The sequence below is a fragment of the Colias croceus genome, chromosome 3, assembly GCF_905220415.1.
Source record: "Colias croceus chromosome 3, ilColCroc2.1".
Taxonomy (NCBI): domain Eukaryota; kingdom Metazoa; phylum Arthropoda; class Insecta; order Lepidoptera; family Pieridae; genus Colias; species Colias croceus.
Genome location: NC_059539.1, coordinates 11139516 through 11153803, shown reverse-complemented (window position 1 = coordinate 11153803; position 14288 = coordinate 11139516). Strand labels below are relative to the sequence as shown.

Here is a 14288-nt window from a genome sequence, read left to right as displayed (position 1 = left end):
TGCGTTATGCCAAAAGTTGTAGAACAAAATATGTTGTTACTTATGATGTTAGCTATCTTGTCCTGCGAGATTGTTGGTGTTTTACAAGTAACCCTGTATATTGTTGTCATTTTTCCAAACTGGGATTAATACTGCTTTAAGACGTCGTGATAACCACCTAGGTATTCTCTGTTACAATAGGGTAGATTTTATATTATAATTTCCAATCCAGATGAAAATTACAGAAAGACAAACTATCAATATTGCAACAAATATAGATTTATATGTCAATTAGTTAGAACCATTATACTACACGTTTATTTAAAATAACACAACGATAAAGCTGATTACACAAGTTATCAGAGACGATAACCTTAGCAGCTACTACGAATTGTTTTGAGTCTGTAATGTTTATGTTGGAATCATAATATGAATAATATTGTACAAACCAGTATAGAATTTCGAATTGCTCTTTTTTATATTAAATGCTTTCTGTTCATTAAAAAAATATACATCTAATATATAAAAATCATAATGCCACTTTTCGTTGTAATTCCATAACTCGAGAACGGCTGAACCGATTTCGATAATTCTTTTTTTATTATATTCCTTGAAGTACGAGGATGGTTCTTATGTAGAGAAAACGTTAATATGTACCACGGGCGAAGCCGGGGCGGACCGCTAGTCTATAATATATATAAAAATGAAACCCGTTTTCCTTTGTCACGGCATCACGCGTGAACGGGTGGACCGATTTTGATAATTCTTTTTTGATTATATTCCTTGAAGTACGAGGATGTTTCTTATGAAGAGAAAACGTAAATATGTACCACGGGCGAAGCCGGGGCGGACCGCTAGTAATATTATAAATATCTATGATTAGCTAAGTACAAAAAAATTACGGGAATATTATTTTCTATTATTAAGATGACTGTATAGTTATTGATTATTTTAATAAAACATTTGCCAGGGAAAGTAAATTAAAAAATATCCTTAATGTGTATCGTTTATTTGAAAAATAGGTTATACATTTTACGGCAGTCATTTCATTGCAGATACTTAAATAATCTAATTTCTTAAAATATACAGGAAAAATATTTACAAAAGACAAGAATTATAATTATCGAATTATCTAAATAAAACAATAATCATCGTTGTATTTAGATGATAATATGAATTTATTTAATGAAAGATAAATTAAATTAACTATTTATTTCATTGAGAACTGAAGGCCCTTATATTGACATGATATAGTACGGCGGATAAACTTTGGCCCCTACTAAAAATAATTTTATATGAATTAATATTATCATTTCATAAAATTTCTGTCTCTTTCATATACTTTACATTACTTTACATAAGAAAGGAAGGAACACAATACAAATGTCTTTAGATATCGATAATGCATAAAAGGGGGCAGTATCTTATTAATACTTAAAATTAAATTCTAAAGTTAAATTTAAACAGCAATAAACATAGACATCCACCATGGTGGTTTGGTTAACCAAGATTTCAATTTCGCTCTATCTGGCACAATACCAGCGTCTTTTTTAGGTTCCGGCATTTTCGAATATTCCATTAATGTAACGCAATTCACTTTAGATTTAAGTCGGTGGTTGTTTGTGACTATTTCTACTTCACATTCCATACCATTTGGATCGGGCGGTGGGCCTTTCACACTAAGCGGGTCTTTCAGCTGTGATGTTACTACGCATGTTGAATTTGTTATTTTTGTTTCTTTAGTTTGTGTTATGCTTGGTGTGGTTGTGTTCGTTACTGTTGTGTTGGTTTTTGGTGTAGTTACATTAGCCACTGATTGGATTGTTGTGTTTGATAAAACGGTGGGTGTTGTTGTTTCAGTTGAATTTGTATTTGATACAGATATAGTCGCATTAGTAGAAGGTGTTGATGAAACAGTGCTATTGCTAGATAATGAAACATTTGTTCCTGGAGTAGAAGTCTCTGTTGTTAATGAAATGTTTTGCGAGTTACTGGATGGTGTAGTTATGTTAACCGTTGGAGTAATTGCAGTGCTATTAACTGGTGGGGTTAATGTTGATGTAATATTTTCCTTAACACTTGTTTGATTGTCAGATAAGGCAGTAACAATTGGTATAACAGATAATTTTGCAACAGATTCAGTTGTAGATGATACAACAGTCATATTTTGAGTCGGACTTTTGGTTGAAGTAGGTGTTGCACCCTCAGTTATAACAGTAGTAGAATTGTGACAAACCACGCTCTCTACTTGACTTGATTCTTTAGATACTTTTTTACTTCCTTCTGTAAATGTGGATACAATTTCACATGGAATTTTTAGTTCTTCAATTTTATTATGTTCTTTCACTCTCAATAAACAATGTGCTTCGTCCTTTGGTTGTGTATTTGAAGGACGATAACCGGAGTTACTACTGTATCTGTGCCTGTAGTAGTCGTCATAATAGTAATGGTCATAGTAATGACTATGAGAACGCCCTAAATTATATAATGTAAGCCCTGTTAGTAAGTCATTATAGCGACTTCCTGAATTTCTGTACTCTGTTACATAAATGTGTTGAGGTGATGAGAAATAAGTGGGTGTATGGTAGTTACTGCCATATGATCCATATGAATTGCCGTATGAAGTGTGCGTGTTTGGCCTGTAGCCTGAATTAGTATTGTAAGTGTTGCTAGGATGATAGTTATAGTCAGGTTTATGATATGTATTCGAAGCTGGATAGCTGCTTCCGGAACCAGATCCTGATAGACCTGTAGATGCCGGGTATTTACTTTCGGTACTGGATCCCGATAAGCCTGTAGATGCTGGATATCTGCTACCAGAAGAGGGTCCCGATAGCCATGAGTTTGTCGGATATTTGCTTCCAGAACTAGATCCAGATAATCCCGTTGATGCTGGATATTTACTTCCCGAGCTTGATCCCGATAGACCTGTAGAAGCTGGATATCTACTTCCAGAACTAGACCCAGATAGACCTGTTGACGCTGGATATCTACTTCCAGAACTAGACCCAGATAGACCTGTTGACGCTGGATAACTGCTGCCAGAGCTAGATCCAGATAAGCCTGACGATGCTGGGTATTTGCTGGCGGAGCTTGATGAACTTCCACTTGACCACGGGTATTTTGGGGAATCTGACAGAGAAAATAAAAAATAAATGTTATGTTGATAAACGCAAAATTCAGGAATATTAAATGCGTTTTGTAATTACTATAGAAAATAATGAGAGATGGAAAGAAAGAGAAAAGGAAGGAAAGAAAAAAGGAGAAAGAAACAACATTTATTTGACTCCATAAAACAAAACACACAGAAAAATACACTAAAAACAATACGGTTGTAACAAATAGTTGACAAAAAAAACATGAAAAATAAAAAATGGAACTAAACGAGCTATTCAGCCTACGCTGCAACTAACACTAGGCTCACACATATTTTAAATAAGGATTAATTAATACTTTGCAATATTATATACTTCATTATGCTACATAATACTTGTTCATAATACATATAACATTCAATAAATAATACGAGATATTTTATTAGGAATATATTACAGGCAAAGAAATGTAACTTGGAGAGCTTTTATCAAAAACATATTATCTTAAGTGAAATTTTTCACTGTACAATGTAGATTTTTATTTGCAGAACTGCTTTTTGCATCTTATATTTACAATTTTACATCCCGTTTCTTTTGATGCCGGATAGTCTATCAGTTAGCAAATAGTTCTTGTTATATTTATCATTATATACATTTAATATTGTTATATTAATAAAACCAGATTCAAATAAGTTATTAGAATCGTCATTAAGGCAGTTGATGCTTTAGTTTTAGTTGATGATGAGTAAACGACAGTAGATTTAAATATTTTGTTATTATTGAAACCTGAAAATGGAGATGATGAAGAATAAAATGTACCTCGTCCGGATAATCCTGACCAAGAGGAAGGATAGCTATGGGAGGTTGATCCCCATCCAGATAAACCTGATACTGATGATGGATAGCTGTGCTTACTGCTAGAGCCCGATAGTCCAGATGATGACGACGGGTAAGAGTGGCTTGAACTAGAACTCGACGGACTTCTCGAGCCCCAGCTCCAACCGGAACTCGAACCAGAACCAGATGAGGATGATTTTCCAGAACTCGATCCCCATCCCCATCCCGAGGATCCCGAGGATCTGCTTGAACTGCTCGATCCCCATCCCCTCGAACCTGAGCTCGAGCGAGAACTACTACGGCTACCCCATTTCCCGTTCACCGCACTTAGCGTCACACACAAGAACAAGAGGCACAACAGATATCTGTTGGCCATTTTAAATGTTGGTTATAATGTAGAACACACGATTGACCACTTTCGCGCCCGGTCTCACACTGAACGGGTTTTTAAACAAGAAACTGCTATATCGTTTGTAATGACGTCAGCCAATTATTCTCCGAACACCACAGCGATAGACGGGTCAGTAATGAGGTAAACATAGTATTATCATTGGGAAGTCCAGACGTATCAATTTTGTGGCAGATTGCATTTGTTTCACTTCATTTGATTTTACTTCGTGATTAATAAAGTATCCAATGATATTCAAGATAAAACTCGGCTGATTGAAGAAGTAACAGTTTTATTTTGAAGAATAAAATGAGGTGCCCCGATTCCAACAGCCATTTTATTATCTGCTATGTCAGTGAGTAAATGGGTGACCTTTCACGATGCGATATGAATTAAACTGAATACAAAATGATTATAATATAAAACGTAACAAATAAACACAATCGTTTTGACTGTATTATATTTATATATCGCAGACGTTCCCAACAGATGTTACTGTAAAAAATTCTTATACGTTTTTTTTAACGTCGGTGATGAAGTAACAAACACAGAATGCGAGCGAAAATTGAGTACCATTTTTTGTTACTTAATTCAATTTCCGAATCTTGTAATACTAAAACTATATTTGATAAGTTATTAATAATCGAGCGTGTTTGTTCATTTGAATGTCGTTAGCTTAATCGTTTTATCGTTTACATTATGTCATTAATGTTATTTATCATCGACTACTTTTTATTCACGTGTTATATAGGTTATTAGTTAACTGTATAAATTCTGACACATTACGTGAAGTTCTGATATTTTTTTTAGCGTTGGAATAAAAATTTATATTCGAAATTCCTATCAGTTGTGCGAGATTTTCGAGTACAGAAAATAAATAGATCAAGTATAAAGCAACCTTTTAATATTTAGTAATGTTAATTAATTATCTGATTATTACTTATTACTAAAGTCACCGACATAGCCCACCGTATTAGTAAGTTGAAGTGGCGTTGGGCTGGGCATATAGCCCGCAGAACCGATGGCCGTTGGGGCAAAAAGGTTCTCGAATGGCGACCACGTACAGGACGTCGCAGTGTGGGACGGCCCTCAACGAGGTGGACAGACGACCTGATCAAAGTGGCGGGGAGCCGCTGGAGTCAGGCCGCTGGTGATCGGTCATTATGGAAATCTTTGGGGGAGGCCTATGTCCTGCAGTGGACGTCCTAAAAGGCTGGAACGGGAATTAATTATCTTTATCTTTAAGCTATTGATCAGCGATTGCCGTGTGTCATTCAATTTGTTAAACATCAATTTATTAACAACTAGCTTTCCGCCCGCGCGTTCAAAGAAAAACCCGCACAGTTCCCGTTCCCGTGGGAAGTAAACTATGCCCTTTCTCGAGTATCAAAATATCTCTATACCAAATTTCATGCAAATTGGTTCAGTAGTTAAGGTGTGATTGAGAAACAGTCAGACAGACAGAGTTACTTTCGCATTTATAATATTAGTATGGATTTTCTATGTGGCAGATAGAAAACCATATTATACTTCTTCAAGTTGATATCGTTCTATCAATCTACATATTTTTATAACAATATAAAAACTAGATTCTCGAACATAGAAACTTTATTTATCTACATGAAATATCATAATGTTCATATTAAAAAATGTAATTTTGTACGCAGGTTACCACGCACGCACCATAGGTAATTCGTTTGTGAATTACTCCGTGTAAACAATAATTATTCTTAAATGTGTCAACAATTATTGTAAATACGCTTTTGAATTATTATTCAAATGAAAATAATATATCAACTTATACTCCAAGGAGCAGACATTCAAAATCACGTTTTACAATTCACGAAACATCTGAAGTTTCCGTTAAATTGATTTCATGTTACAAATGTTTTGTTATTTCGGAATTATGAACTTATTCAGTTTTCTTGTTATTCATGTATTAAGTTATTTTAAACATGACTAGCTGGTCCGCGCGGTTTCACCCCCGTGGCTCCACTCATGTTGGTCGTAGCGTGATGATATATTATAGCCGATAAATGAGCTATCTAACACCGAAAGAATTTTTGAAATCGACCAGCTGCAGTTCCCGAGATAAGCGCGTTCAAACAAACATACTCTTCAGCTTTATAATATAAGTATAGATAAAAGTAGGTATCTACATATTAAACGATACATTAGCTGACTGATAGATTTATTTTAAGCCAGAAATTCAACGCAAAATTATCAAAAGAATGCTCTTGAAATATGTAAAAATACATACTTGAATATGAACTCAATTCATTCAGATCCCAAAGATAGGTACTAAGGAAACACTTAACTAAAACTATTGTACTATTATTTATACATAATCTCATTACTACTTACTTACTTAACTAGCTCTGCGACCCAACCAGAGTCTTGGCTTCCGACACGAGTTTACGCCAATTTCCTCGATCTCGCGCAGCTTCTTGCATCAATCTCATTATGAATGCATTTTTGTTTATATTTTTATAGAGCTCTAAATTTACCTTAGTAAATGAAGTTCCCTACTAAGTATATAAAAACGTAATTCGTGCACCCAGAAAAGCCTTGCCGCATGGACTCTACATTTTGCCGTGATTAAAAAATCCACTATTTCAAAAGATATCAAAGTAAGGCATTTCAGTAAAGCCGCGTAAATATTAAGGAGATTACATAGACTCTGCTAATTACGAGCGCTAATTAAGCTGACGGCTCTCAAAGAGATCAATATCTTCACTGAATATTATATTGGACTTTCTAAATATCAGATTTTGAGTTCGTCGGTGAATGTACTAAAATTAGTACGGTAAGTAAAGTTTGTGAGAAAAAAATTATTGTAAAAACACGATTTATATTGTATGAATATTTTGGAATTACAGTTTTGTTACTGAATAGATGACATTAATAAAAAAAATCAATATAATAATATTATCTGTAATATTAAAAAAAAATTGTTCATCATGTTTTTGATTATGTTTTAATGAAACCTTCCATAAATATAATAATATGTAAGTAGATAATTAAAATTTGTGTAAATTATTTTCGTAAGTCGGATATAAAAGTCATCTTAGTAATAGGTAAATACTACATTATGCTACCACTAAGTACCTAATATATTTTTATACGATTATCTTGTATTATTTATTAGATTCGCTTGGAACAATATCGCATCCAATCATGTATTATTACATCATAAGATATCATGAGATTAGCAGTCGACGCAAAAAAGCATACACGCAAAGCTTGTAGTTTATAACAAGTTCTAAAACTTGTTTATGCATTCCAATACTCAGTCGTTGATCTCGTGACGTCATAAGTGTGTAGTGACGTCATAACAGTCTTACGTATAGAGCGTTTCATTAATTTATTTACATAAGAAATCATTATAATAAAGCTCATCCTCATAATAATTTAATTAAATAATTAATGATTACGCACACGATTGAGTTTCTAGCGTCTTATTTCCTATACCGAGACTTTTTTTTTTGTTTTTTATAGTGGAGAATGCAACCCAGGGCACTCGGGGAAAGAGCCCTGGGTTATGTCGGACTCACCCTGCTGAGTGCAGGGACCTACCGACTAAACTCCACGCGTATTTAATAAAAATATAAAAGAATTCTAATGAAGTGAATTATTTAAAATTCGACACGTAGGCTTCATATTGTAGAAAGTACTAACGAACTTGCCCTGATTTAAATTCAGAGCTAATAGGCCCTTTGACGTAGTACTTGCTACCTTTATATAAAACTAGATTTCCGCCCGCGGCTCCGCCCGCGTTTTCAAAGAAAAACTCGCATAGTTCCCGTTCCCGTGGGAATTCCGGGATAAAACCTATCCTATGTGTTAATCCAAGTTACCCTCTTTATGTGTGCTAAATTTCATTGTAATCGGTTCAATAGTATTTGCGTGAAAGAGTAACAAACACACACACACACATCCTCACAAACTTTTGCATTTATAATATTAGTAGGATCTTTGCTGAAGAATGGAGTCCAGACGGTAATAGAATTTATAATTTAATATTCGAATTTTCTATTATGTTGGATAGTTACAATCTCCTGATTGAACCTGTATCAATATTTCTTTGATGTAACCTCTTTTTCTAAGATGATATCTCTTGGAGCGATAAAAAATGAAAGTAGTTTATAAACAAACCTGCAGACAATCATGTTACAATTGCTTTATATAAAAAAAGACGTGTGGCACTCGGGGACTGCCGCAGTAAAGCTCTTGCATAGCATGCCTTCAAGCCACACCTCCGAGCCCGTCCGAGTGGGGAGCGTGAGGTTTTTTCGTTACGGAATTTCTCGATTCGGTCCCCGCGATAGAAGCTATGCAATAGCTTTAAAAAATATATTTAAATGATATATTATAAAGACAAGATTTTATTAAAGGTACCTACATTACAAGTAAAATTATCCAATCCCCTCAGCGTATATCATACACAAATTCACATAGCTGACTTAAATCAAACTGAAAAACAATTGCAAACTACACAATCAGAAGCAAAAACATAAAAATAACATTCCTCATAATTTAAAACGTACCAACATGAACGTCGTGCGCGAAATTTGCGACAATTTACATTCTCGATGCATGACAAGTCAGCAAATAAAAGAAATTCCATCAACTTCGTAGCAGCATAGTATAAACAGAGAAGTAAGTTATCTTCAAACAAAGGTACATCGCGCCGTTTGTATGTACGCGGAGCGCTTGGCTCCCCGTTCATGTACGTACGCACGCACACTACGCCGCTCGGTTCCTACTCTGGGACCGTTCATGTTAGGGCCGCACTATTGCTGTGAATGTTGTTTAGGTATACAACTATTTAAAATATGAATTTGACAACCCTGCGTCTCGGGAATTTAGGTACGGTGCCTTTAGCTTACTTCTCTCTTTATACTATGGTAACAGTGGAGAGAAATAACAAGGATCAAAAGGCGAGCGGGAACGAAATTAACTGTCACCAGCAGTACATTAAATGCTATCAAGGTGCACACGGACCGTGATTTTAGACAATCATGCGGTGGACTTTTCTATTTTCGTCACAATAATGAAGACTTCACAAGTTCACAGTCAATCGATCTTTTTATACACTTACACGGGATTTTAGATAGATAAATGTAATCCTTTATCCATCGACTGTGTATGGAGACCTTTTTTGTATTAAAGATTCTGGTGACTGAGTTGGTATTTTTACCAGGTTCTTTTCCTACTTATTGTGGCCATTTTCAACAGTATTGGTTCGATCCCTAAAAAATTTATGAATTTGACGTGGTCCTTCTGATGTATGATGTTGTATTCATCATTGTAGGACATATATTTATAAAAGTAAATATACGAAAGGTTAATTTCATTAATCATCAACTTTAGTTTAGTTTAGTCTTATACAATGGAAATTCAGTTCAAGTAAATCCTCAAAATTATAATATTACATTAACAAGGTATTCGCTCATTATAACATCCTATCAGAGTACCACCTACGCAGTATCGATGATAATTATTTCACGGATATTCGACTGCAATGGTTTCTCATCCTATTATTAGAATTTCTTTGATGTTCTGATAAATACCTTGCGAATCGATTTTACTTCGGCCAAAGCCCACGCTGGATTATACCATTGTTGAAGTGAAGTTGGTCTTGAAGATAATCTAAAGATGAATCTTAATGAAAAAATCTTATTGGTATGATGGGTTGTTTTTGAATAGCATCAGACGTGTGGAAGCGAGGTTAAACACTTTAAATAATTGATAAAGCTTATTAAAAACATGCTAAATCTCTTGAAATCATTGTACTATCACCGATCCATGATAAGTGTACAAAGTTTAAATTAAATGTGTCCGTTTAAAGTGAATCAAAATCGAGTCTAAAAGAGCAAGTTACAACATAATATTATGTCAATGATACAAACATACAGGTGACGAGGAAAATACTTCAAAATTAGATGTATAATTTAATTCATATAATATTTTGTGTTTGTTTCTTCTTCGTAATTTAGGCGTAGATATAGAGCACAAAATTTTGTGTACAAAATGTGACTTATGTGATTGGTACTTAGAGTTAGGTAGGCTTACACATATAATTTCAGATTAAATACATAATAAAAATTGAAAAACAAATGTAAATAACCACTGTTCCGTAAACAAACCTTGAATTAGACGGAGGTAAGGTCCCAGGGGTGGCGATAACTCAATGAGGCCCTAATCCCAACACGACTAGCATTTTAGTAACTTGGATAAACGTAATCAAGGGTATTTACTCTTTTGACGTCTTTGTTACTTATTTATTTTATTTATTTGTTTATTAACAGCTGTACATCGATGATATAGCATGAAAATACACAAAAAATATAGGACAATTAATGAAAAATGAGCACTGCATACACTATAAAATATCTAGCTTAGTTATATTATGATGATAAAGAGAATTATTTTATGTAGCGAGAAACACTTATTACAAAAAATGGTAAGGTGGTAATAGGGTGGTAAAAAGAGCAAAACAAAAACATTCTATAATAATATGATAACTTCTTCTTCTTGAATATTCTTTGGAAGAGGGCGCTGGCTCCTGACATACATGTTTTTACCTAGTTTGGGAGTCAGAGACTTCACAGTATTTCAAAATGTAAAACTATTGTCAATAAAATTTTTATTTTTATTTTTATTTTTTTATTTTTTTTCTCATTTAGGGACTAAAATAATATATCATGTAACGTAAGCATATGCTTATATTTGTATTAAAACTTTATGTTACTTATATACTTAGCTAAAAGTGAAAAATAAATGTTACCGATTCATTTAGCAAAAATTAAATAATATATTTATTTTAATATCATATTATTATCCTAGATTTTTCTTTTGTCTTAACAGAAAATTATCTGATTTGGTCCAGCCATCCTCGAAATTTGTTTATTTACATCGACATAGAGCTGAAAAAAAAGATAGATCAATTTTTTACCGTTCCCAAAAACGACGGAGTGAATTCATAGCATTCATAGCGAATGTTTCTTTTTCTTTTTTTCAATTTTGTGCATTGATAGCTGCGCGGTTTCTCAAAAAATCGACACGATTCGTCATAGATATTGTCAGTTATGGCATAATATTTTTAGTGACTATTACGTGTGTTTATAATAAAATAACAAGTTTCTTAAGATGTGTTTCCTTTTAGTTTCATCGTAGTGACTTCATCTTTGGAGTAGTATCTAATAACTATCATGTTTTTGTTTTGTTCACAATTTGGGTCATTAATGATAGTTTTACTCATTTATTATTGTAATTATACGAATGTTTTTGATTATGTAGAAGTTGAATGAATGGTTGTTTGTTATAGTTTCACGTCAATGGCTGAAACCATAACAAACAACAGGTAGAAAATTTACCAATACAATAATAATATAACTGTTATTATGTTATTTTATATAATTGTTGTTTCATTTTTAATTTCTTTGAGTCTGTGATGATGACGTCACTTTCAATTTGGAACTATGAAAATTTATTAATTATTCATCTATTTTTATAATTAATGCTAGATATAATTTTGTATAGTAATATATAATCCATTATTTCACTATCGGCTAACCACTGTATCGGTGTAAAAAATATTATTGAAAACCTGGCTGACATATAGACTATAGAGTAGTGAAACCTAAGAGCAATAAACCTATAGAGTACTTGTATCGAGCGTATACAATTTACATATATTTGTTTCTCTCTATCTAAAGAAAACGTCGTATGAAAGAATGAGACAGCTATAGACAACAAGCTACGTTTCAACATAGTCATGGCACCATTTTTACTATAGGTACGTATTTAGATAGATAGAAGGTGATAGTGATGGGATGTGCTTCAATCGATAAAATCGTGAATGTATTTTGCATTTACGGTTTCGTGAAATAATAAATAATAAAAAAACAAAACTTATAATTAATTTCAGTTGAATACATTATTTGTTTAATCCTACGTATATAATAAATGCGAAATTATGTGAGAAGGGATGTTACTCTTTCACTGCGGAACCGATTACAATGAAATTTTGTACATACACACATAGGTTTTATCCCGGAAATCCCACGTGAACGGGAACTGTGCAGGATTTTCTTTAAAAACGCGGGCGGAAAGTTAGTACATTATAAAAGAAATTTTAAAACTTGAAATGTAATTTAAAATAAAGAAGGAAATGATGATAAAGTTAAAGGAGTGAGGAGAAAGGCACAGTCAGCATGAAGGAATCATGCAGCATTTTAACAAGTTAATAAAAGGACAGTCTTAATGAAAACATTTTCCTAACATCCTACTAATAAAGCGAAAGTTTGTGAGGATGGATGTTTGTTACTCTTTCACGCGAATACTACTAAACCGATTACAATGAAATTTGGAAAAATTACTTTTGATCCCGTAAATCCAACAGGAATGGGAACTATGCGGGTTTTTCTTTGAAAACGCATGTATATTAAGTATGTATTTCAATAGTAGTTTCTCATCTATGAGAACTGTCATTTAATCAACCGTTTAATTTTCACATAGTTACACATTTAAAGTAACTTATGTGTAAAAAATTTCAAAATAAAAATTCACTCTCTTTAATCAAATGTATTTATTATCTACAGGAACAAAAAAAAAACGTAAGCGTAAGATTGCACAATTCTTCTAGAGTATCCATCTTGATAACACGTAGGCTCGAAATGCAGTGAACACAATATTGCAAATTGTGGCGGCGTCCAATCAACTCATGTCTCACGTTTTATACCCATTTTTTATTTAGCTCTGGAAATCTAAAACAAAATGAATTTATTAATAATCTGAAAGAGAAATTAATAAACAACAAACGAAAACTAAAACACATAGGGCAAATAAAACAACCACGTGGTATGTTTTATTTTCCTGCGGTAAAAAATTTACATCTATTATTTGCAACAACAACTACATATAAATCTGATTTATGAAACAAAATAAATAAATCAACGTTAATATGAAATAGATTTTTTGTCTTAAATCGATAATATACGCTAGATGTGTTACAACACTACGGTGGTAAACAAAATGCCAAACGTGATATTATTGTGACATTTTTTAAAAATTATTTCATTATTTTATATTCCACAACCCCATAAAGTGGGTAAATGTTACAGTTACAATATAAAATTACAAAAAAAGCGCTTGATAAAACCTTCAAATAGGTTTAAAACATAAATATTTATCAATTTGCTGAAAATCACTTACCGATGGAAAGATATTTTTACATTGTTTTTATCCAAAACTCCCATTCGACTAGTGATAGCCGGTTGCTAAACATACAATAGTTATTTTAGCACACTGACAAATAAAAAGAAACACTGTACACTTTATATTTTCTAAATATTTCGTTAAAAACACTTGACGCACTGAGCCCACCAGCTGGTTGGAAAACAAACTGACTGCCGGCGCGCTACGTTTGAAGACAGTGCAGATACTCTATCGCTATCTCAATCTGGCTTATGCTGTTATTGACTAAAAGTAAGTAGATTAGAAAATATGTATTTTGTTCTGTCTTAATATAAGAACTCTATAGGTTTATTGCTCTTAGAGTGAAACTCAGTTCGTTTCAAAATATATTTGTCAAGAACTTTACACTAGCTCTCCTCAAATCAATCCATTAAAATATTTCGCACTGCTACCAAAAACGTAACTACAGTTTCGCCATATTTGCTATCAAATATCAATTGTAGAAAGTGAGGGTAATTTGATAAATGGTCCCCCCACATCAGTCTTGTAGACAGATGTTCGTGTCAATATAATATTGATTAATGTGTCATCCGATACAGAAATATAACAATGTCCCGTTACAATGGTTTTTTCCATTTTGCTGACTTTATGTATCAGGGTTGTCGATTTCAAAGGGTCTATTTTAAAACTACAACTACGTGAAGTGAGGATAATATGTGAAAGTCTGTATGGGCAGATGAAATAGACCTCGGTTTAACTCCTCTATTTTCTGAATTTTAGTTCTGTGA

General features: G+C 33.2%; 2 protein-coding genes across 2 annotated transcripts in view; one reads left to right on the top strand and one right to left on the bottom strand.

Annotated features, from left to right (window-relative positions):
- LOC123706163 (nephrin) overlaps nucleotides 1-14288 on the top strand; it is a 373060-nt gene that overhangs the window by 167573 nt on the left and 191199 nt on the right. The window lies entirely within an intron of this gene.
- Nucleotides 974-4366, bottom strand: LOC123706162 (flocculation protein FLO11-like). The gene is made up of 2 exons (XM_045655330.1): nucleotides 3894-4366; nucleotides 974-3111 (listed from the first exon to the last, which is right to left on the bottom strand). Exons 1-2 carry the CDS (start codon nucleotides 4285-4287, stop codon nucleotides 1439-1441), a joined length of 2067 nt encoding a protein of 688 aa, XP_045511286.1. The 5' UTR covers nucleotides 4288-4366; the 3' UTR covers nucleotides 974-1438.